Raw genomic sequence first — 25,849 nt, 5'->3', positions numbered from 1 at the left:
TATAGCCTTATTGTAAGATTGTACAAATGTTGTAGAACCACACTGGGGATTTTTGTATGAGTGAGAATTTCAGCACAAAATGGATGTCAGGAAGAATAATCTTCTACTAATGTTATTGTCCCGTCGCAATTCCTCACCTCACATGTTTGGTCCTTCAGTAGTGAGTTCTTTTTTGAAATTGTACAGATGTAATAAGCGTTCTTGATGTCATCTTGTCATGAAACCAGGCAAGTCATTATAAATCACCACTTTTTATTGTCAAAAGGTACAGAATAAAAAATACAGATCTTCATAAGACGATTACTGGTTTATAATTGGGTGAGTATCACTCTTGTGCATTGAACTGTAGTAATGAGGCATGTATTGTGGTCATACAGTTGAAGTCTTGAAGTCACTGATCATGCTACGCAAAATTGGCCTTTAAGTGTACTTCACTCCCTCTACGCTGTTGATTTTGTTCATAAAATTGCTTGTCATTGACCATGATGTTAACAAACCAGCAGTTTGGACCACGTGGAGGTGACATTTATAGGTGTACTGTAGAGTTGCTGTTGTCAGTCTCAAGACATTTCAAAACAAACTCGTCACATTGTCTCCATCACACACACACACACACATACACACATCTAAAATCCTAAAGCGAGGCACAAACCGCCATTTTCATAACACACCCAGTCATGCGGAAATTGAATAAGTCCTTGCTCAACCGACTGGATCAAGAACAGGAAAATCTAGATATTTTCACACTACTGAGCGGAGCCGAACCAAGCCAAGATGAGCAGGACTAGTTACACATAAACCATAGTTACTGGAACAGTGCTGGAAAGGACAGCAGGAAAGGAAATTATCCAAGCCAGCACAGTTCGGGCCGGCACTAGTGTTATGGGAAAAAAAAATACATTCATCAATATACCTTGGGTAAAAAGCAATTTTTTTGGTACTACTGAAAGTGCAAAGCCTCCTAAAACAGAAGCAGAGGTGCACAAATACCAAATAAAAAGCTACGTTCACAGGAGATAAAAACCTAACCACTCGTGTAAATCAAATTGAAAGATGTCAAACCCTTACTTAGAATAAAAATCTGCTGATGTGTTTTGAGTTAAACACGAGAACCAGTTATCTTACATGGATGCTCAATATTGTATTCACCATATAGCTAGCCCGTGACATCTTTTTAAAATAGCACTGTAATTCTAGTGATTCAAATATCTGGCGGGAACGTAAGCACTAATACATTTAGCCTCCAATGAAATGAAACTAATCTCTCGTCGCAATAGTAGGAGGACAAAAAAAAGGGACAAATTTAGATTAAAGAATGCAGTTTGATGCTCAAAAACAAACTTGGTTTTTGAAGTTAAAATAAAAAACAAAATATTTAACAATCCCATATGCACACATAATGTATTATGTACAATCACTGTGGTAGAGTTAAGTAGAACAGAACCAAAGTCTGTCGACCATCATTTAAAAAACACCCCGGGTGGTTTGAGCCCTAAATGCTGAAAGCCATGGTATATCAGACCTTATACAACAGGTGGGTCTAATCCTGGACGCTGATTGGTTAAAACCGCATTCCAGCCTGTGTCTATTCCACAAGTTACCACCTGCTAAATCTGATGTTAAAATGCCTATTTACTCTGTTCCAGTGGTGTTAAGTACTTAAGTAGTACTTTTAACTTCAGTTGTTTTTTGGGGGCATCTGTACTTTACTATTGATATTGGACAACTTTCACTTTACTGCATTTCTAAATAAAATAATGTATGGAATGAAAAGTACATTTCCCTGACACTCAAAAGTACTCATTATATTTTGAATGCTTAGCAGGACTGGAAAATGGTCAAATTGACACACTTATCAAGAGAACATCCCTACTGCCTCTGATCTGGCGGACACACTAAACACATATGCTTTGTTTGTAAATTATGTCTGAGTGTTAGTGTGCCCCTGGCTATCCGTACAATTAAAATAAATGCATGAGCAATTTGATATGATTTATACTTTAGATATTCAAGTATATTTAAAACAAACCTTTTTTTTTTTGTTTTACCCCTTTTTCTCCCCAATTTCGTGGTTTCCAATTGTTAGTAGCTACTATCTTGTCTCATCGCTACAACTCCCGTACGGGCTCGGGAGAGACGAAGGTCGAGAGCCATGCGTCCTCCGAAACACAACCCAACCAAGCCACACTGCTTCTTAACACAGCGCGCATTCAACACGGAAGCCAGCCGCACCAATGTGTCGGAGGAAACACCGTACACCTAGCAACCTGGTCAGCGTGCGACTCCCGCCATGGGAGTCGCTAGTGCGCGATGAGACAAGGATATCCCTACCGGCCAAACCCTCCCTAGCCCGAACGCTAGGCCAATTGTGCGTCGCCCTATGGACCTCCTGGTCGCATCCGGCTGCAACAGAGCCTGGGCTTAAACACAAATACTTTTACTCAAGTAGTATTTTACTGGGTGACTTTCACTTGAGTAATTTTCTATTAAAAAAGGTATCTTTACTTTTACTCAAGTATGAAAATTGGGTACTTTTTCCACCACTGCTGTTCCATCTGACTGCGCAATCCACTGTCTCATCAGACCAGGCAGGGAAGTTAAACTTGATCTCCTCTACAAAAAGAGTCTAGACATTATCTCACATTTCTTTTAGTTTAACAGCGGAGATTTGTATAAACCTTGCTTGTCTGTCTCCGAAATGTGCAACATTGTTTCAACATTCAAATTCGATCTCCAGCTGTCCCATAGTAATGAAGGTGTCGGGATGAGACAGGCAGTCAGCTTTTCTCAGCCAGTCAAAATGAATCAGCATCATTTTTATGGATATATGAAGAAATATCAATAGAAAACTGGTCAAACGAAACAAAGTGCAGCTAGTTTGCAGTCTTTCCAGCTCGAGTTTGAAGTGATTGTGTTAGCTGTGTTGTTGGCTAGCTCATCTGAACATATTTTCTATGCCAGGTGAAATTAAATGTCACTAAAAAACACCTTAAAACAAATGAAAATGAAGCTACTTTGTTGTTATTCTGGCTGCACTGTTTGACGTGACTGTAAGTTAGCTGTAGTTGGCTAGTTAGCAAGCAAGGGATAAGAACATTGCCAGCCAGTATGGCAATGGAACATTTAGAACGAACGACTGGGTCGCGTCTCTGGCAACCTAACCGATAGAACGAATGACCAGCCGGCTTGGGTAGCAACACTAGATTTGTGTCAGGACTATATATCTCGTGGAAGGGTTAAATGGAATGAATAAAGTCACCAAAATATAATTTATGAAAATCTGTAAATCATTATTTAAATATGTTGGTAACCCGTTGTATACAAGTGATAATGCCCAAGAAGCTGGTGTTTGGAGGATAAATTGGCATGGTCTGCCGGCCCCACGACTTTGTCTCGGGCCTAACGCCCGTGCCAATATATCCTCCAAACACCGGCTTCTCGGACATTATCACATAAGTATTCCATGGGTATGACAAAATTACTTTTTACTCTTCTAATTACATTGGTAACCAGTTTATAATAGCAATAAGGCACCTTGCGGGTTTGTGGTATATGGCCAATATACCATGGCTAATGGCTGTATCCAGGCACTCTGTGTTGCATCGTGCATAAGAACATATCTTAGCAATGGTATATTGGCCATATACCACACCTCCTCTGGCCTTATTGCTTAATTATACAATGGACTTCTTTTGTATCTGCAATATGATGAAAATAAAATATTTTTAATTAAATATGTATTACAAATTGGGAGCATGCAATAAGTTTGAATCTACCATGTTTACAGTAAGTCTCAAATGACTATTAATTACTGAAAATACTTCATAATAGTTGGAGTAATCTCAAGCACAATTATGCACATAGTACACACAAGACAGTACAGTACAATTCTGCCATTGTATTGTAAAAACATAACTAGACATTCAAACACTGTATTAATCAAAAACAAAATGGCTAAAGGTACATTACATTATCCATCAAGTGGTCATGATGAAAAAGGCAGTTAAATCTTACAAAAACATTAAAACGTCCTCTTACGTCCTTTTTCGATCCGCTGTGGATAGCTAGCAGCAGCAGTCTGGGAGCTTTAGTTAACCTCGCCGGACGGCCTGTTGACAAGCCATGTGTGAGTTTGGAGCAAGGCCTTTAACTCCTACTACACTTTGCAACTCCAAAGAGATGTTGGGAACAAAATGTAGGAGACAGACCACAACAGGTAGTACACACATGCCGGAGAGAAAGAGGAACAGAACACCATGACAACTCCTGCAAAACAAAACAGGAAAAACAAATGAGATGAGTCGTCTACCTAATGAATAGCCTACCTTTTTTCATGGCTGGATTATTGTGATCTGAAGCCATTTTAGAAAGCTTTCATTTCAATTTAAAAAAGGGAAATGCCACCACTTTTCAAAATCATATTCATTATCTCCAGCACCAAACCAGTGTCTGCATATGCGAAAGCAGAGTTTTTACAGCATTGATCTGTGGTTAAAAAGATGGTCCTATAAAAAAAATTCTCCCTTACAACTTCACAAAATAGGAGGATCCCATTTTTTTATACAAATAAATAATGGGATTTTTTTAAACCTGCAACGAGTTTCTAGCCAGAGGGAAGGTATTTTCTTGCTCTCCAAGTCATAGTGGGGTAGGGTTATAGTGTTTTATAATCAGTGCTTTAACTTTTAATGATGTCATTGGGTAGACCTTTACTTAATTTCCCACATATGTAGACATTTGTATTGTGCAGAAGATAATGAAAATGAAGTTGAAAATTGGTGGATCTGTCCTTCATGTAAGAACTTATTCTGAATGGAGGATTCGTATTACTGCTCACATGTTTAAAGTACCTGCGGCCTCATTTATCAAAGGTGTGTGAGCATAAAAAGCCTACTTTACTTGCGCAAGTTTACCCACAAAGGTTGGTATTTAGAAATGTTGAACTTGACGGGAAAGTGTGCATATCTTTTGTATTGCAAGCAAATATAGTTATTTTTCGGGAGATGTACAGTGGGGAAAAAAAGTATTTAGTCTGCCACCAATTGTGCAAGTTCTCCCAATTAAAAAGATGAGGCCTGTAATTTTCATCATAGGTACACTTCAACTATGACAGACAAAATGAGAAAAAAACTCCAGAAAATCACATTGTAGGATTTTTTATGAATTTATTTGCAAATTATGGTGGAAAATAAGTATTTGGTCACCTACAAACAAGCAAGATTTCTGGCTCTCACAGACCTGTAACTTCTTCTTTAAGAGGCTCCTCTGTCCTCCACTCGTTACCTGTATTAATGGCACCTGTTTGAACTTGTTATCAGTATAAAAGACACCTGTCCACAACCTCAAACAGTCACACTCCAAACTCCACTGTGGCCAAGACCAAAGAGCTGTCAAAGGACACCAGAAACAAAATTGTAGACCTGCACCAGGCTGGGAAGACTGAATCTGCAATAGGTAAGCAGCTTGGTTTGAAGAAAAAAACAGTGGGAGCAATTATTAGGAAATGGAAGACATATAAGACCACTGATAATCTCCCTTGATCTGGTGCTCCACGCAAGATCTCACCCCGTGGGGTCAAAATGATCACAAGAACGGTGAGCAAAAATCCCAGAACCACACGGGGGGACCTAGTGAATGACCTGCAGAAAGCTGGGACCAAAGTAACAAACACACTACGCCGCCAGGGACTGAAATCCTGCAGTGCCAGACGTGTCCCCCTGCTTAAGCCAGTACATGTCCAGGCCCGTCTGAAGTTGGCTAGAGAGCATTTGGATGATCCAGAAGAAGATTGGGAGAATGTCATATGGTCAGATGAAACCAAAATATAACTTTTTGGTAAAAACTCAACTCGTCGTGTTTGGAGGACAAAGAATGCTGAGTTGCATCCAAAGAACACCATACCTACTGTGAAGCATGGGGGTGGAAACATCATGCTTTGGGGCTGTTGTTCTGCAAAGGGACCAGGACGACTGATCCGTGTAAAGGAAAGAATGAATGGGGCCATGTATCGTGAGATTTTGAGTGGAAACCTCCTTCCATCAGCAAGGGCATTGAAGATGAAACGTGGCTGGGTCTTTCAGCATGACAATGATCCCAAACACACCGCCCGGGCAACGAAGGAGTGGCTTCGAAATAAGCATTTCAAGGTCCTGGAGTGGCCTAGCCAGTCTCCAGATCTCAACCCCATAGAAAATCTTTGGAGGGAGTTGAAAGTCCGTGTTGCCCAGCAACAGCCCCAAAACATCACTGCTCTAGAGGAGATCTGCATGGAGGAATGGGCCAAAATACCAGCAACAGTGTGTGAAAACCTTGTGAAGACTTACAGAAAACATTTGACCTCTGTCATTGCCAACAAAGGGTATATAACAAAGTATTGAGATAAATAAGTGTTTGGTCAATAACAAAAGTTTTCCACCATAATTCGCAAATAAATTCATAAAAAATCCTACAATGTGATTTTCTGGATTTATTTTTCTAATTTTGTCTGTCATAGTCTAAGTGTACCTATGATGAAAATTACAGGCCTCTCTCATCTTTTTAAGTAGGAGAATTTGCACAATTGGTGGCTGACTAAATACTTTTTTGCCCCACTGTAAATGAGGCCCTGGGGCCTCATTTATAACCATTGTGTAAATGTCATACTAAATATCTGCATGTGCCATTTCAGAAAAGAATATGTACGTCAAAAAAATATATATATAAACTTGGTGCAAGCCATTACTGCATTTGTCCCGTGTTTACCTGTCGTAAAACTGTGAATACGTGAACGAGCATCAAACTCTGCCCAGAAAACACCCTCCACCTTATGGTGTATAATTTGATACTATTGGAATTAGGTCACAACAGTTTGTAAATGAACAATAGCATATTTGAGGCGTGGGCACAATATTTTGATATTTTGCAGTAACTCTTTCAAATTAAACACACATGCTGCCTATAGAGATGGGCAGTATTTCTGTTACATGTATTTGAAATATGTATTTTAATTACTTCTGAGTATTTTGTATTACACTGGGCTGAAATGCACTCCAATGTATTTTGTAACAAGATCCTTTCGAAAGCTGTCATTTCAAAATACTTTTTCTATACCATTTCTTTATAGCGGTTCCCAATTTTGTGGCCCCCTTCCACCCTAAATTGGTATCAAGTCTGATGGCACAAAGGTGTGATAAGAGCGGCTATTAAATCAACCACATCTAAATGTTTTTTTAAAAAATCAACCATTGCAAAGCATGCTGAGTATTACTCTTATGAGCACTGCCCCAAAACAAGCCCAATGACAATACCCAGTGTGCTTTGCAGTTGTTCATTTTCACATATACATTTTGGTAATTTAGCAGAAGCTCTTATCCAGAGTGACAGTACATTCAACTAGGGTAGATCAACAACAACATATCACAGTCATAGCAAGATGTTTATGTAACCTTGACAGAAAACATTGTTGCTGTTCTGCTGGCTACTTGCAAAAGTACATTTTACATTTTATTTTGTTACATTGGTCTTCAGGGTATTTTTTAATATTTGCCCATCCCTGGCTGCCTATACCAAATGCCTGTCCGCACATTCTGTTTGATTTATTGTATATTTGGAAACAATTTAGAAGTAGGCTACAACCCACACCTTTATGCAAAGGATGAATTGTTGCTCAATATTATGTTTATCAATTGATTGTTATGTTTCCATGTCCTGCCTTGGTATAGGTTCTGAGATTAAAAAGGCTTGGACTGTCTTGCTTCTGTCACACAGCAATACTGTGTGCGACTCAGTATCAAATATTTGATATAATCTACCGTCTATTTACAAGGTTGGTAGAATGTATGCTGTACGTAGAAAAGGACTGAGTTTCTGAACGAGAAAAACAATGGGAAATTATTGTGGATCTGTCTGCATAATGTTTGATTTCCAATTGGGAAACATTGTCTGAGCTACTCAAAACATATTGAAATGACATACTGCAGTAGCATACATAGACCTACTTCAAAGTACTAAAAAAAAAAGCAACTGTCTCGAGATTCACCTGGTAAATGAGTCTGTTGGCAATAAAACGCCGCTGCCTGTGGGATCACATACAGAGAAACCTGGAAAACATAACCTACTTACATAGGCCCAATTAAATGAGAGATACGCATAGTCATTTGTTTCATGGCTACTTCGGGAATATGAACCAATCATTGCGGGAAAAAGGTGAGGAATTTATTCTGCAATGGTCATGAAAATAAAATAATAGTAAATTAGATTCCAAAATCTAATTATTTGAGATTAAAAATATATATTTTTGCTCTTCTCACTAATGGCAAATGGCTGCATCTTGTGATTATGAATAAGTGTCATAAAAATTAATACTTAGTTCTACTTGCAATACAATAGTACAACCACTAGAAGATGTGTACTCATGGTCTAAAGACACTCACATCAAGTTCAGTTTTAAAAGTGGGGAAACTGGTGCATGCACATTTTGGGGTACATGTTTTTTATACATACTCACATTTACAAAATGAGGCCCCTGGTATCAACATTCCAATAGACTTCACAGGACCAAACATCCATTTTTTGAAGAATTGTTTAAACATCTCTAAAAAAAAAGGTGCCATATTAACTATCCCAGAACAGTTTTTTTTTGTTTTACAGAGTAGCTGTGTGGACTAAATTCTCTGGATGCCACTTCCCAATAGGTAAACAACCGGACCGTCTGCACATGTGCGGGATTCTCTACTTTACACCGCTTATTTGTTTTTATGTAGCCATTGCTCCCTCTGCTCCGCTTCCCTTCCTCCTGTTCTCACTTGACCCACACACGATTGGGTGTCTTTGTCTGGTGTAGAAACTTCACCAAATTGTTGTAACTATAAACAATCATTGTCTGTTGTAACTATAAACAACAATTGAATTTACCCCCCACACACATTGTACCATATGTGCAGCAGACTGATCACTTGAATTGACGCGCCTTTCGGTATTAACCATGTTTCCATCAAACCTTGTTATGCGAATAAAGTGCATGCCCATAAAAAAAAAAACAATGCAGGACTGACGGAAACAGAAAACGTTTCGGTAAACTTTCCAATTGTCGATAAAACAAAATAGGCTCGACATGGTGGGATCTTATTGGGTCTGTAAAATTAATTATGTTGAAATAACTTCCCAGAACCCGAGGTAGTAGGAACATATCGCCACAGCTTCTAAACATCACCGTTCATGCTAATAGCTAGCCAGCGTAACGTGCTAGCCATCCTGTAACGTGATGTACACTGTTTTCAAATAGAAAAAGTAAAGATGCCATCAGAGGCAGAATGATGTACAGTGTGTCGTTGTGCAGAACACTATCCCAGTAAAAAGTGAACACACAATATTTTGTATACCAATGGCAATGACGTAGAACGCTACAACTACTATAAAGAACTGGAGGAGATTGTTGGACCCATCTATGTGGGAGCTGGCTTGCCACTGGCTGTTTGTGAAGTGTCGAACTCTTCTTAGCAGATACTACAAAAGCAGCTGTGAATGGGCAGTGTATTTCCATATTGCACAAGCTCACCGAGTTCTGATTCAGAGGGTTCTCTTTGTTGCACACAGAAACAATACTGGCTCCTGGATGCTGCACACTTAGGGGAAGGTTCTACGGGTTGCGCTAGATGGTGGTGGACAGAGATCATCCGCTCCTGCCATAGGCTTCCAGTAAAGTCTCGGTCTGAGGCGCTCTGAAAGCAGACAATTCGTCAGAGGCTGGGGGAGTTGGCGTCTGTGGGAGCACGGACAGCTCCATTGAGGCCATCTCCATTTTGAAGTAGTCCATTTTCTTTTTCTAATACTTCTATGCGTTGTTAAACAAACTGAAAGGGTGCATATGGCGACCTGGAAATGTGTTGTTTGAACAAGCATAAAGGAAATGTTGGCGATTTACTGCCACCTCAAGTTATGGAATGTTTGCTCACAAGTATAATTCATTGTCTTGATCCCTTCTGATGAACAAAATGGAATTATGTGATCCTACCTTAACCCATAGGAAGTCTCACCCAATTGACTACTTTAAAATGGTGGAAGCCCTCAATGGCAATGTTCATGCAAAAATGTGTTATTTCCATGTAATGATCTCTATTGAACTGCCTGATGTCACGGCCTAGCGTCAACATCCTCGCCGGACACAACGTAGTAGCTAGCTAACTAGCAAGGAGGAGATCAGAAGTTATTTTTAATGAGTGCATTTCACAAGTGGCTAGTTTGCATCCTCTGCCTTCACTAAAACCACTGCAAAGGTTTTGCCTGAAAACGTTTCTCAAATCGCAACATCTTTCTACAGGCTACAGAAAGTGTTTGATTTTTCAGGCTTTGCCCCGCCTACCCAAACTCGGGATTGGTTGGGAGAGTTGTCGATCTGAAGAACCTCCCCAGGACTTTTGTTGTTGAAATGTCCAAGAGAATCCAACATGTGCTGTTGCTCTAGGTCTGGGATTTCCGAGACTACTAGCTAACAGGGAAGAACTAGAACCTACAATGCAAACATGGCTGCTAAGCCTCCCATGCAGGCTACTTTCTGTCCCTAACACCAAAAAACAGAATAATATAAAATACGAATGTTTTTATCAAACTAAAACTGAATAAAAACCTAGTAAATCAAGTCGGAAAATGAAAACTTAACTGAATACATTTAAAAAACAGATGTTTCCATCAAAAATCTAATATAGAAACAGAAAACTATAATAATGGAGAACAGTGCTCATTTAATAAAGCCGAATCAATATCTGCAAGATCACAATGATTCATTAGTGTTCTACATAACTGAATATAATAGCATAGTATAATGTAAGACAAAAAACATCCACCTCATAAAAATAAAAAAAATAGATTTTAGTAAAATATGTGCTTTGATTGAAACAAAATCCAGATAAGATACAGTTTAACATCTGCTTTAAAAGTTGTTCACAAAAACACTGTACATAATTCAAAAATATCTAAATGCATTTTCCCATGAAAATGGTTGGCATGCAGATGCTGCATGGATGTTTCACCCGTAAAACGTGAAGAATAATAATTCACGATGGTGTCGTGAGAAACGTGAAAAAAGAGAGAAAATGAACAGCAGCTACGTAAAAAAAAAAAAAACATAAACCAAAAAAAGGTCAAGTAGCACAAAGTGCAGAACGTGATACAGTTGTTCTGGGGAAGAGGCTTCCAGAGGTTGGCAGGACGGGGGCGGAAGAGGGCCGTCGATTTGAACGTGCAGCCTCAGCTTTTTAAGTGTGTTTCTAACTTGAATTCTAAATTTTCAAGAGCTAATTCTGCATCTCTCTACTACCTATTCTACTGGTGTAGTTTGTTAACCCGGGTCCTGGGGACCCAAAGAGGTGAACCATTCTGTCTTTGCCGTAGCACTACACTCGCCCCGTGTAACCAGCCTGATCCGGCGAGCTTATATAAACGATCCGCGCAGCAAATTATTTATGCATGCTTGCGAGATCAGGCTTGGTTGTACGAGGCTAGCACTACACATATGATTCCACTCATCATCATCAACCCTTTGATTCATTGAATCAGATGTGTAGTGCTAGGGCAAACACTAAATAGTGCACTCCTTTGTCCCCTGGACCAAGAAACACAGCATCTGGTGTATTACCTCCAGCGTAGACCACCTTCTTCCAGGCCTGTGACTCCAGGACCCTGTCGTGAGGGTAGAAGCCCTGGTTGACCATGAAGAGGATCATGGCCACAGCAGTGACCCGCAGGATCACCATGTTACCTCCGGTCAACAGGGAGAGACAGGCCAGGATGGCGGAAGAGTAGATACATGGCAGGCCACGGTACATGAAGGGGATGCCTGGAGATGAATAACCACAGAAAGAGAGACGAGACCTAAATGAAGACCGAATCTGACATGATTCAGTCTTTATTCAGCCTAGACTGTACTTTGAATGATAAATACACAAAGACTGAAATTGATCATGCCATTATCCTGGCATTTCACGTTTCCTCGCTGCGTCACTTACCGCTGGAGAAGAAGCAGAGGCGGACAAACACAGACAGGACGTAGCACATGCACAGGATGTTGTCCATTAAGGCATGTGTCCTCAGGAGCAATGATGTTGCAATCCCAAAGGTTGTGAAATCTGCAAAATCATCCAGTTTAGCACCTGAACCAGAGAGAACGACAGGAAGTGACCAGTTATACATTTGTCTCATGACTTGTCTCACACGGCAGATTAATGTCCACATGCTACTGCTGTGAGGTTAGTTCACTGCTAACATAAGACAAAACAAGTCGATCTAATCTCGTTGATGCCAATGATCTACTTCTCCCTTTCCTGTGTGCGCATTTGTGTTTATGTAAAAAGGGGTCATCTGTAGTGGAAATGTCGGTGTCAGCATTACAGGCCTGCCACTTTCCTCTGTAAACAACATTCCCGAATGCCACAGTCTGCTTGTCCCCCCCAGAGCAGGGAGCATGTTGTCACCGAGAGTCGAGCAGGTGATTCTGACCCCAGCTTCAATGAACGAGATGGAATTCCACAGCACAGGGGTCAACAATTTCAGCAATTTCAGATATGTTGAGTGCCCAAAGCATTGGGATAAAACAGACAATTGGAACATGAGCCCCCCCCGAATCAGACTGCTTAGTCGGAAAGTGAAAGTTCAACTGACACAAAAACGGGGCCACAACAACACCCACCTGCAAAGTCATGCAGAAAAACACTGTTGGAACACAAAGCCCCTGAAATATCCAGGTGACGATGCATTGTGGTGCACCTGCTGGGAGCTATTTCAGGCAGCCGTGGGATCCATGGCAGTGTAGACGTGACTATCTGCACACAGGAGGTCGTTATGTATAAAGCCACCTGTATGTGCCTTTTTATTACGTCATATCCCGTTATGATCACTTGGGAATATGCTGTGTCGTGTACAATAGGAGTTTGCTTTAAAAAATATATATATATTTAAATAAACTTTTTACTTTTTATTGAATCATTAGCTAGGCTATTTCCTAATAATACACAGTCTACGGCAGACAGAATTCAACAAAGACATGGAACCAGTGCAATGCAGAGAAGATAATTTACTGATCTACCTACAGAGATAGAAGCTGATCAGCACAGCTAAATGACAGCAAGTACACTTACTGCAACGAGATTCGTTTTTCTGTGGTTTGCTATCGCTTAAGTTCCCTTTGGATTCTCCCATACATTAATGAATGTTTTTAATAGGGTCTTTGTAAGGAAAACCAGTTTGGTACAAACTTGTTGCAGTATGCAACCTACTGTCCCATAGGAGAACCCTTTTGGTTCCAGGGAAAAAATATTTTGGGTTCCATGTAGAACCCTCTGTGGAACCCCAACAGTTTTACATGGAACCAAAAGGGTTCTTCTAAGGGTTCTCCTATGGGGACAGCCAAATAACCTTTTAAGGTTCTGGATAGCACCTTTTTTGTTTATGCTGATTGGGTTCTACCTCTAAAATATGCATATACAGTGCATTTGGAAAGTATTCAGACCCCTTCACTTTTGTTACATTACAGCCTTATTCTAAAATTGATTAAATAGTTTTTCCTTCCTCAATCTACACACAATACCTCATAATGCAAAGCAAAAACAGATTTTTTTGCTAATAAAATGTTTTTGTTGTGGAAAAGAATTTGATCACATTTACATAAGTATTCAGACCCTTAACTTAGTTATTTGTTGAAGCAACTTAGGCAGTGATTACAGCCTCAAGTCTTCTTGGGTATGATGCTACAAGCTTGGCACACCTGTATTTGGGGAGATTCTCAAATTCTTCTCTGCAGATCCTCTCGAGCTCTGTCAGGTTGGATGGGGAGCGTTGCTGCACAGCTATTTTCAGGTCTCTCCAGAGATGTTCGATCGGGTTCAAGTCCAGACTCTGGCTGGGCCACTCAAGGAAATTCAGAGACATGTTCCGAAGCCACTCATACGTTTATTTTGGCTGTGTGCTTAGGGTCGTTGTCCTGTTGGAAGGTAAACCTTCGCCCCAGTCTGGGGTCCCGAGTGCTCTGGAGCGAAGATCTCTGTACATTGCAACGTTCATCTTTCCCTCGATCCTGACTAGCCTCCCAGTCCCTGCCGCTGAAAAACATCCCCACAGCATGATGCTGCCGCCGCCATGCTTCACCGTAGGAATGGTGCCAGGTTTCCTCCAGACGTGACGCTTGGCATTCAGGCCAAATAGTTCAATCTCCACAGAGGAACTCTGGAGCTCGGTCAGAGTGCCCATCGGGTTCTTGGTCACCTCCCTTACTAAGGCCCTTCTCCCCCGATTGCTAAGTTTGGCAGGGCGGCCAGCTCTAGGAAGAATCTTGGTGGTTCCAAAATTCTTCCATTTAAGAATGATGAAGCCACTGTGTTCTTGGGGACCTTCAATGCTGCAGAAATGTTTTGGTACCCTTCCCCTGATCTGTGCCTCGAAACAATCCTGTCTCGGAGCTCTACGGACAATTCCTTCGACCTCATGGCTTGGTTTTTGCTGACATGGCCGTCAACGGTGGGACCTTATATAGACAGATGTATGCCTTTCCAAATTATGTACAGGATGATCAATAGAAACAGGATGCACCTGTGCTCAATTTTGAGTCTCATAAAGTGTCTGAATACTTATTTACATAAGGTTTCTGTTTTTTATTTTTAATAAATCTGCAAAAATGTCAAAAAAAACTGTTTTCGCTTTGTCATTATGTCAGCATTGTGTGCATATTGATGAGGAACAAATTAATTAATTAATTAATTTTAGAATAAGGCTGTAAAGTAACAAAATTAAGTGTGTGTGTGTGGGGTCTGAATACTTTCCGAATGCACTGTAGATTGGTAAATGATCTTCTGAATTATACGTGGCATCTTTTTTTGTCTTTTAAGGTTGTAACCGTTGCCCATTAGGCCATTTGATCCATCAGCTATAATGACCAGCGCCAGTAGTAGATGGCTGGGTTGTGTGCATCACTAGCCTGATCCTGTTTGTGGTGTCTTTCCCACTCATAGTCCTGGTCATAACTACATGTTTCAGGCTAGTGAATCATCAGTGTCTCAGTGGAAGTTTAGCCCCGGCTAGAGGTATTGGACACCACTCCACTCACCTAGTGGTGAGCATGCATCAAGTCGCCTGGCAACTGCCCCATCTGCCAAATCCAGCAGGTAGCCAATCAGGACCAGCCAGCAGGCTGCATGTTGGTGGCTGCAAAAGGAGGGTAAAATGTTGGGTTGCAGTTTTACAGAATAGAAATGACAATAGTAAGACATTACATGATACAACTGTAATAACACAGTAACCTATGGATTACTTGTTTATTACCACTGTACTTATGGCAATATCACACCAATGGCTGCTTTTTAGTTTTGGATTAACTTGTGGCTTTTACAGAGTAAGAAAAACACACAAATGTCAAACAATAAAACAAGGCTAAAAAACAATAAACAAAGGGGAATAAAGAGCATAACTTTGATACAGAAATAGATAAACAAGATGAACAGACAAAACTAAAAAAAGACTCCATTTTTGACAGCATCGCTTATGATTTACACAAAACGTTCCATACACGTTTGTCCATGGAAGAAGTGGTCCTTAAGTTCATGTTTCCCTGAATGCAAAAATACAGGAGATAAAAGGTGCTCAAAGTTGACCCATTTTGCATACCCCACCATACCATGACACATCCATGTCTTCATCACTGGAGAAGATAAATGGTTGAGTTTCATATAATTTCAAAGCTTACAGTGTGGTCAAACTATTTGATTATTTATTTCACCATTTTTTTTTGCTAATTTATGTTAAAGAGAACTAAAATAAATGTCTAGTATATATTTAAAAAATCCAGACAACCCTGTTTGTAAGCATTTACATTATATCTCAAAACGTGTATATTTTCCATTTCCTACAATGGCCAAATATGTATGGAAGGTTTTGGTCAAGTCAAACGGGGTGCTGTCAAAAATTGATTGAATTTAAATGGATTTATGCAGATCATAGACATACAAGCACCAGACGACACAATCACAGAGGTCAAGTATGTGAAAAAAGTTTTTAAAAAGCCGACATACGGTGCATTCGGAAAAGTATTCAGACCCCTTGACTTTCCACATTGACACATTACATCCTTATTCTAAAATGGATCAAATATTTTTTTCACCTCAAATCTACACACAATAACCCATAATGACAAAGTGAAAACCCGGTTTTAGAATTTGCTAACTTATATAAAAAGAAATAGAAATACCTTACTTACATAACTATTCAGACCCTTTGCTATGAGACTTGAAATTCAGATCAGGTGCATCCTGTTTCTATTGATCGTCTTCCTAGAGCTGGCCGCCCGGCCAAACTTAGCAATCGGGGGAGAAAGGCCTTGGTCAGGGAGGTGATCAAAAACCCGACAATCACTCTGACAGAGCCCCAGAGTTCCTCTGTGGAGATTGAACTATTTGGCCTGAATGCCAAGCGTCACGTCTGGAGGAAATCTGGCACCATCCCTACGGTGAAGCATGGAAGTGGCAGCATCATGCTGTGGGGATTTTTTGAGCGGCAGGGACTGAGAGACTAGTCAGGATCGAGGGAAAGATGAACGAAGCAAAGTACAGAGATCTTCGCACCAGAGTACTCAGGACCTGGCCTCCCAGCCAAACTAAGCAATCGGAGGAGAAAGGCCTTGGTCAGGGAGGTGACCAAGAACCCAATGGTCTTGCTCCCCAGAGTTCCTCTGTCGAGATGGGAGAACTTTCCAGAAGGATAACCATCGCTGCAGCACTGCACCAATCAGGCCTTTATGGTAGAGTGGCCAGGCGGAAGCCACTCCTCAGTAAAAGGCCCATGACAGCTCGCTTGGAGATCGCCAAAAAGGTACCTTAAGGACTCTCAGACCATGAGAAACAAGATTATCTCATCTGATGAAACCAATATTGAACTATTTGGTCAATGCCAAGCATCAGGTCTGGAGGAGACCTGGCACCATCCCTATGGTGAAGCATGCGGTGGCAGCATCATGCTGTGGGGATGTTTTTCAGCGGCAGGGACTGAGAGACTAGTCAGGACCTGAGACTGGGGCAAAGGTTTACCTTCGAACAGGACAATGACCCTAAGCACACTTCGGTACAAGCCTCTGCATGTTCTTGAGTGGCCCAGCCAGAGCCCGGACTTGAAGCCGATTGAACATCTCTGGAGAGATCTGAAAATAGCTGTGCGCAATGCTCCCCATCCAACCTAACAGCGCTTGAGGATCTGCAGAGAAGAATGTGAGAAACTTCCCAAATACATGTGTGCCAAGCTTGTAGAGTCATACCCAAGAAGACAAGGCTGTTATCGTTGCTAAAGGTGCCTCAACAAAGTAGTGAGTAAAGGGTCTGAATTCTTATGTAAATACTTAAGTAAATGTGATTTGATTTGATTTGAATACTTTTGCAAAAATGTAAAAAAAAAACTGTTTTTGCTTTGTCATTATGGGGTATTGTGTGTAGATTGATGGGGGGAAAATGTATTTAATCCATTTTAGAATAAGGCTCTAACGTAACAACATTTAGAAAAAGTCAATGGATTTGAATACTTCCCGAATGCACTGTAGAGTAGGATAACTTTCAAGTAACGGAAATCGCACCAGGTCAGGCAGTCCTGAAATGAAATGTGGGCTTTGTTTTGGCCAAGTTAGTTCCAAAAGGGGTTCCACAGCTTAAAGAAATGCTGTAGAGAAAGCCTCATTGGGAATGAAATCAATGATCCTTTGTTCCCATTGACTTCTTGAGGGAGCCTTATTAGATGGCCATAGCAGAAGAATACATTTGTAGTTAAGTGTTAAATCCTCATCTCTTGTTCCCAGTATACAAGACTTTGCACCCAGCTGGGGAGAGCATTCAAATAAACTATCCATCTCCTGTAGAACCTCTGACCACATTTTTCTATGGAAGGCCAATTCCAGAAACAATGAATGAAAACCTGAAACCCTGAAACTATTACAGACTGCACAAATTAGGGTTAATTCTATACCTAGACACAGGAGTGACATACAGTTGACGTAGGATCTTAAAATTGCATTTAGGGCAGCTTTGTTGACAGAAAATATCATAAACGGTATCTTCTACTTACTGACGGCTTTTCGTGCCATAGACACTTCAGAAACAGTATATCATTTAACACCACCAATGCTTTAAGGGTGGTGGTTGATGTGTGCTGTATGTTTTAGAGCCGACGGTCAGACGACCTGACCTTGATAAGCTGCTTGCGTTCATCTGGCTTCCCTCAACAGCGCAGCCTTTTTTTTTGGCAGGACATGCGCTTGTGTCAACCGTCAACAGGACATAAAAAATAAAAAAAAGCCTCACAGATATAACAAAGATGTATGCTATAATAACATAACACTGCCACTGTCTATGTTAGCTATAGTATGGTTTTGTCAAAGAAAATCAGATACTGTATGCTGTGTTCACTCACCCGTTCAGGCTGCAGAGAATAGAGGCCATGCCCATGAGCATGTTGGCCATAGACAGAGCATTGGCTGCATTTTTGCGTACAAACTCCTTGAGCTGGACACCCGTGGCCTGCTCGCTTAGAAATAGCTTATTGGTACGCTGGAAGAAACCTGAGAACAGTGAGGACAGTGATTGCTATTAGCTGGTGGTCTATGTTAGATTCACTTAGCTGCTCTTAAGAGGATTGTAGCTAAAACACTACAGATATGATAGGACCATATCATATCTGATGGACATACCTAAACTGCTGTACAGTATGTAAATCCTGTTTAAACGGATATGTCAAACAAACCAAACACGCAAAAGATAAATCATTGCTTTAACCAATATTTTCTTTGACAATTATCAGCTTTAACGTGTTTGGCTTGCTACTTGTGGCCCCTCAAGACCAGGACAGAATCAGAAGCTGTACCAAGATATGAAAAAAAGATGAATGCAAATTAAAAAGGGAAAAAGTCAAACCTCATGCACCCAACCTACTGTGCAGCATCCAACCTACAGTTGTACTAGTAACCAGCAGATTTCAAGTATAGGCGAGAACCTAAATAAAATTCACAAGTGGTTTAGGTTGTGCTTCAAAAAAAAATATGTATAGCTGTTACACAGTATTAAATAATGTATTTGTTATCAAAGAATGAACATTTGCAAAGAAACTTCATTTTTTATATACAAATTGTACATTATTTACAAACCTATGCAAGATTGATTCATGTAGCTAATAAAAAGTAGTAGCACTTACCAAGAAGTATGTAAGTTTATTGGAGACCCACCATTCGATAGACTAATCCACTTTTCAGAAAAGGGGCTGGCACAGTATGTACAGTAACCATCATTTGGTAGTGTTAATATTCTCATAATCATTGCCACACGGAATACTTATTCAGCAAATATAGAGTGCATGTATAGCTGAGACGGGCTGGTGGGGAGAGAGTAAGTGACTGTCCACACATGGTACTATACTATTGTAATGGACTGTCCACAAATAGTACTATAGTGCAACCCTGAGATAATGAGTCTACTGGGCTGTTGATTCATTAGGCTAGTTGACTGGCAAAACAGTGACCTGGAACAATGACAAAGGACATGACAGCAACATTCACATGGATGGGTAGCTTTTAAAAAGTGTCAATGGCAGTTTGCTTGTTCTGTTTTTTTTTCTTCCATAGTTTGTATTTTGTGGAAATGTCATAGTAATTACATAATTTCCTTATACATTTGTTATGTGAAAGCCAAGTATTGTTATATCAAAGTTCCTATCAGTGTAATACTGTGTAATTCCACCATTATGGTTATTAAAGTAATCGAAGAGTGTAAGGGCAATTTAATTGGACTTTCATTGAATTAATGATGCCAGAATCTTGAAGCATTAAAAGGCATCATAGATAGGTTTATCTTACTTAAAAAGCAGGACGGTCCAGTGACGCTAGGTACTTCACCATGGCCAGGGCTGTTTTTTGTCCTTGCAATGCTGAGGGTTTTCAAAGAAGGCAAACAAAGGATCTTTGTTCTTGAGTGTCTGTGGCTTCGCTATGGAGTTTGGATTTCACACAGAAGTTAATAAGCCGAGGTGATAAAAGTAGCCAAGAGATTATTCTCTGCCGACAAAGACCCATATACCTCTACATAAAATAAACATAAATAAAAAGTTACCATAGCAACCCTTTTTAAAACTAAAAGAGTCTAACAAACTAACGTCTGTACGTGAAAAAGGGTTAAAGTCATGTTCCTACTATTCTGTTTTGCACACAGAACTTCGTGTGATTCCAAAGCCAGTCGAGTTCAAGAGACTCTTCATCTGAAAGAAAACAGTGTATGAGACATAGCACAAGCCAACAACAACTTTTAAGAAGTTCACTTGACAAGCATGCTTCTCATTTCTGATTTACATTTTACATTACTTGGCTTTCGACAACCTAACCAGAAATCCCCAAATAGTAAACTATGGCGAATCAATAAGCAGATACATTTACAGTATCTGCCACTTATCTTTGTCTGTTTGCCTAGAATGTCAACAAATATTGAAAAATATTGAAATATTGACCCAGTTAGCAGCTCTTCCGGAAAAATAAAAAAATTGGCAACTTGTTTTTCATAACTCAATGGAAAGGATACGTCAGGTCTGATCCCTAATCCGGCCAGTCAATACTGTCTCACCACTGATAAATACCACCAAGTATCAAGCCAGAGCCAGATACATTCACACTTTTAAGTTTATATATTTCTGGGCTTATAGTCACAGTGTCTCAGAGTAGAAGTCCCGATCGAGGATCAGTTTTGCCTTTTAGATCATAAGCAATAAGACAGTGGGGACCTACTCTGAGACGCTCTGTGAATACAGGCCCAGGATGTCTGCCTATTAAGACGAGCATGGGGGGCAAATTTCACGACTGGGAAATTATGGAATATGTACATTTTAAAAAACATCATGCTCACACTTTAACTGAGAAATTATTTCCTATTCATTTTATATTACAAAAAATGATGAAAAATAATAACAAAAACAAGATATTATCGTAGCATTACATTCTACCTAATCACATACAACCTGCATTAACATTTAGATTTAATTTTGATGAGTAACTATGTATTATCCACTCTACAATTTAATAGTTGACAACTTGCTATATAACTCTAAGCTAGTATAAGTACAAGAAGAAAAAAACTGATCTGAGTTGTGAAAAAATATATATATAATAATAAACTACACCGGTTTTGCATGATTCTTACCAGGCCTTGGCTCTAGTGTTGACACAGAAAATCACAACCATGTCATGCACATTTGTCCAGGGGCATCCAGCAATAAGCACTTACCAGAGGATGGAGTCAGCAGAATCATGATTCTCTCTGCGTCAGTCTGCCCACAGCACAGCAGCTAGAAAACATTTAGAGACCGTTACCCAGAAACAGATTAAACCTAGTTCTGGACTGAAAAGCATACTTAATGAAAAGCTTAAAATATCAGTCCATAGATATCAGTCCACGACTAGACTTGTGTCCAGGTAACTGGCCCATCCACTTGCCTTATGCAAGAGTTGGATTGATATTAAAAGTTGCTCTATTGGGCCTCCCGGGTGGCGCAGTGGTTAAGGGCTGTGCCATCAGAGTCCCTGGGTTCGCGCCCAGGCTCTGTCGTAACCGGCCGCGACCGGGAGGTCCGTGGGGCGACGCACAATTAGCCTAGCGTCGTCCGGGTTAGGGAGGGATTGCCTCCTTGTCTCATCGCGCACCAGCGACTCCTGTGGCGGGCCGGGCGCTAGCCGGGCCGCGCGCTAGCCAAGGTTGCCAGGAGGCACGGTGTAGCCTCCGACACATTGGCGCGGTACGAAGAAGAAGCAGTACGGCTGGTTGGGTTGTGTATCGGAGGACGCATGACATTCAGCCTTCGTCTCTCCCGAGCCCGTACGGGAGTTGTAGCAATGAGACAAGATACTATTGGATACCACGAAATTGGGGATCAAAAGGGGTAAAAAAATAAATAATAATTGTTTTGTTTTTTTATTTAAAAAAAGTTGCTCTATTGGCAGGGCATGATGAAGAGCAGTTGGGCAAATTGAGACTCCTCTGATGTTGCCCCATTGGAGTAGCCTAAAACTATTCTTTCTAGTTCCGGCCCAATGAAAGACCGACAATCGGTACATTCAAATAATGTCACCTCGACATAACACTCAATTGTTATTTTTCTTTAATAGCAAATTATCATACGTTTCAGACCAATATAATGCCTTATTGACTCACCATACAAGTTAAGTTACACGAAGGCCATCATACAGTATATAGTATATACTGTGTCCAGGAATGTCCGACTGATTGATCGTCAATGACTATTTTCATTTGGCCATCTATCAGTCTTAATGTCATGATCAACTTCATAACAACAAACAGAAAAACCACTGCTACAATAGCTAATGGCGCACGTAAATCATGTCTTATTTAGAGCTTGAGGTTTTAAGCCATGTCTATTTGTCAATGATGGTATGCTACAAAACAATTAGCACTACTGGTTTAATCCTCTGCAGTTGATAATTGACCGAGCGATCTTCTAATCATTCTCGGAATGGACTCGTCAGGCATAAATGAACACTGTATGCCTGCAGTACCTCAATCACCCATCAATATCTCGGAAATTGCAATGCATGTCTGAAGCTAATTTTTCCCCACAAAAATGAATAAATGACATTAGGCTCATAGTAGCCTAGTCATGTTGCACGCTATACCAGCGTTATCTAGTCTAGTCAAATACACTCCTATATATAAGATTGTCATTTTCAAAGGAAAATTATTTCAAAAGCAATAATTCTAGTTCATTAACTACATGATAAATGTACTACAAGATCCTACACACTAGATTATTTAGCTACAATGCCATGGATCACAAGGCACTCAGTGCTGCTCACCTATGCTATTGGTTGACCCTATTGGTTGAGACAGTGGGTGTGCGCCATAGAGATGGATAGAGGTCTCATCTTTGTCTCAATGTCACTGCCCATGCAATCTCCATATGTGGCTGTGGATCCAACTATTTCAGGATATTTAATTTTAGTTGAGTTTTGGCCACATGAGAGAACAATGTTTTTGTCTTACAGTAGCCTAACTTTATACTATGCTATTATATTTTGTGTAAAATAAAAATGTAGTGGTTGAAGTGTTTCCATTACCCATTTAGGCAAATGGCGCATTAATAAAATTGCCGACAGCTTGTATGCCCTCCCAACCTATCGGTTTCATGTCTCAGATAGCCCACAAGGATAGAATGCAATAATTGACTAATATTTGACATTCTAATAATACTCATGTGTCAACGTGTCGCCATGGTGAAACCTGCCAGCCAACCAGAAAAGCAAGGTGAAGCAATTCACACATTGTTGAAAGTCAGGACAATCCTTGCCCTGCAAATAAACTTTATTTTCATAGTTGAAAAATAGTTTGCTGTATGTCGTGTTCTGTATTATTTGTTTTGTACCCAGAACTCTGGGTCTTGTTCCTGTCTGCTCTTTTATGTTTAGATAACAATTGTATACCTGTCGTATTATACACCATTCGTGTGTGTGTTCAATAAAAAAATATTTGAAACAAAAAATAGAGTTTACAAGCAGAAGCCACTTAGAATTAAATGTTGAGTGGAGCTTTGTGACATCACGTGCCTCTTGTAACTTCTAAATTATTCGGTTTCATTCACTTGTCGCAATAAAAAAAAGTTTCACAAAAAGAAATCCACTCGAACGGATAAAAATGTTTATCTTTAGAAAATGTGTCCTACGGTCACAGCCGGCTGCGACCAGGAGACCCCATGGCGTCGTCCGGGTTAGGCCGGCAGGAATGTCCTTCTCCCATCACGCACTAGCGACTCCTGTGGCAGACCGGGCGCAGTGCACACTGACACGGTCGCCAGGTGCACGGTATTTCTGCCGGCTGGCTTCCGGGTTAATTGGGCATCGTGTCAAGAAGCGAAGGTTGAGAGCCGTGGTTGGGGTGTGTTTCAGAGGACGCACGGCTCTCGACCTTCACCTCTCATGAGTCCGTTCGGGAGTTGCAGGGATGAGACAAGTGAGATTAACTAACTAATTGGATACCATGAAATTGGGGAGAAAACGGGATTTTAAAAATTATACTTTAAAAAAAATCCTATATCCAATTACAACTATTTTTTGGGCAACATTGCTTTTGTCTAATAATCTTGAGTTGATGTAAACCTGTCTACTGGCTGATAGCTCCCAACCCATAGGAATCAAAAATCCAGTTGACTATAAATTGCTGAAGCCCTCAATGGCAATGTCCATGCTAAAATGTGTTATATTCAAGTTGAGACCTCTACCTATCTCTATTGTGTGCGCACACTACGCAGTTTCTTTACTACAATAACCACGGGCAACTACATAAATTCCTTACTAACCTTACAAAAAAGATTGCAGTCAGAGTGCAGTATGGTGCAAATACTGCGTCCTACATACGTTTTTTTTACTGCAGTAATTTTGCAGTATAACTGCAATTACTGCGTCCAAAATATCACCGTCGACTGCAGTTACTGCACATTTACTACAGTTTCAAATCTGCAATCTTTTTTTGTAAGGGTTTCCCCTAAAATGTGTAAACTCGGGTGTTAAACGCATCATTCTCACAGTAGATGTATTTTTTAAAATACAATAATTTTTAAAATACAAAAACAAAATGGTTGCTGCAATTTATTTTATACAAAGTGCGTCACACATTTAGGGGCCAAAATCTACAATTCATTGCCTTTCTAAATAGAATTGACTGAAATGCTTATAATAATTATATATGGAAGTCAACAATCGGTATTCTGCGCACTATGTAAACTGATTATGAGGATAGTTTAAACTGTCTGACTTACCTGGAAGGACCTAAAGATGATGCTGAAATAGTGCAAATGATTGACACGGCTTCAATGGAACTAAGCAATCGTATTAAATGAATCTCTTCTGTAATAATTACTTCTTCATGTGTACAAAGTGGTTGTTTGTTGCATCCCAAAAACGTTTCAGTGGTTCACCTGTAAAAAAGCATCTCAGTCTGCGTCTCTGCGCGCCTGCTTTTAAAGTCCAACAGAAGAATCCGCTAGAATATTCCACCGGATGTGACGCACAATAAACCGTCTATCGTTTGTCTGGCTACTGTACTGTACAACATTACATTATGAGAATATCATAATTTCACTGATGGATTTAGTTATAACACAAGTGTAGTTGGTAATCTATTTTGTAAATGAACATTAACATATGTGACGCACTCTATCATAATCAGTCGGAAGTCGCTATGGCTAATTTCCATATTGTGGTTGTCAACATTTTGATTTTTCGCGGTTTGGTTTCATCTGGTTTTAACAAAACAATGTATTTGCTTTCATAATCTGTATGTTTCAACGTATAATTCAGAGTATACATATGTATTTTTATCTTATAAAGGTAGAATGAAACATAGCAAGGGAACACTTTTCCCATCGGTTCGGCGGACGCTAGCTTGTGACACACCAGTTTGACCTCACATTGGTACTGTAGGCCTACTTATGTTATGTTACTTTTCTGAGTCAATTCAGGTAGAATTCATCGTCCTGCGTGTGTGTAAACCGTGGCAGACAGCATTTTAAATAAGGAGATGTGCATAAAGATAAGCATCCTATGTGTTTATGGATCCTTTCCCCTTGATGTGTATTTTCAAAGACACAATCTCTAGTTCAGTAAAATAAGGAGTCTATTGCTTCACTACTTGTTTAGTTTCCACTTCTTGTTACTAGGTAAATAACCAACAGCCATTGATAACCACAAGGTGAATACGACGAGGAAACAGTCCATGTCAGCAGGGCCCATCTTTTAATGAAAAAACATTTCTTTAAATCTCTAGTTGAGTAAAATAATGTATGTTCTGATTAGACGATAATCCAGAAAATG

General features: G+C 40.1%; 1 protein-coding gene across 7 annotated transcripts; it reads right to left on the bottom strand.

Moving 5' to 3' along the window:
* Positions 1-235: 235 nt before the first annotated feature.
* On the bottom strand, positions 236-25,203 carry LOC139368503 (transmembrane protein 269-like). Of its 7 annotated transcripts, XM_071107472.1 has the most exons (10): positions 24,897-24,969; positions 24,796-24,817; positions 21,258-21,318; positions 20,177-20,241; positions 19,844-19,914; positions 18,409-18,556; positions 15,071-15,168; positions 11,982-12,125; positions 11,612-11,812; positions 236-4,266 (listed from the first exon to the last, which is right to left on the bottom strand). In XM_071107472.1, exons 4-10 carry the CDS (start codon positions 20,239-20,241, stop codon positions 4,157-4,159), a joined length of 837 nt encoding a protein of 278 aa, XP_070963573.1. In that variant the 5' UTR covers positions 21,258-21,318; positions 24,796-24,817; positions 24,897-24,969; the 3' UTR covers positions 236-4,156. The 7 variants fall into 7 exon arrangements, 4 of the variants coding, with proteins under 4 accessions (XP_070963573.1, XP_070963575.1, XP_070963576.1 ...); XR_011626968.1 differs by lacking the exons at positions 19,844-19,914; positions 20,177-20,241 and adding an exon at positions 9,536-9,698 and having other exon boundaries at positions 24,955-25,041; XR_011626969.1 differs by lacking the exons at positions 19,844-19,914; positions 20,177-20,241 and adding an exon at positions 9,536-9,698 and having other exon boundaries at positions 24,897-25,002.
* Positions 25,204-25,849: the final 646 nt, after the last annotated feature.

Source organism: Oncorhynchus clarkii, chromosome 16 (genome assembly GCF_045791955.1).
Source record: "Oncorhynchus clarkii lewisi isolate Uvic-CL-2024 chromosome 16, UVic_Ocla_1.0, whole genome shotgun sequence".
Taxonomy (NCBI): Eukaryota; Metazoa; Chordata; class Actinopteri; order Salmoniformes; family Salmonidae; genus Oncorhynchus; species Oncorhynchus clarkii.
The sequence above is the reverse complement of the archived record's forward strand: the minus strand, read 5'-3'. Positions and strand labels throughout refer to the sequence as shown.

Bases quoted from the DNA above. Each gene is read 5' to 3' on its own strand.
- LOC139368503 (XM_071107472.1), bottom strand. From the start codon at position 20,241: ATGAAGAGTCTCTTGAACTCGACTGGCTTTGGAATCACACGAAGTTCT. The intron at 18,557-19,843 runs GTAAGATAAACC...CACTGTTCTCAG, and splicing joins TGGACCGTCCTGCTTTTTAA to GTTTCTTCCAGCGTACCAAT. The intron at 11,813-11,981 runs GTAAGTGACGCA...ATTCATCTCCAG, and splicing joins CCTCTGCTTCTTCTCCAGCG to GCATCCCCTTCATGTACCGT.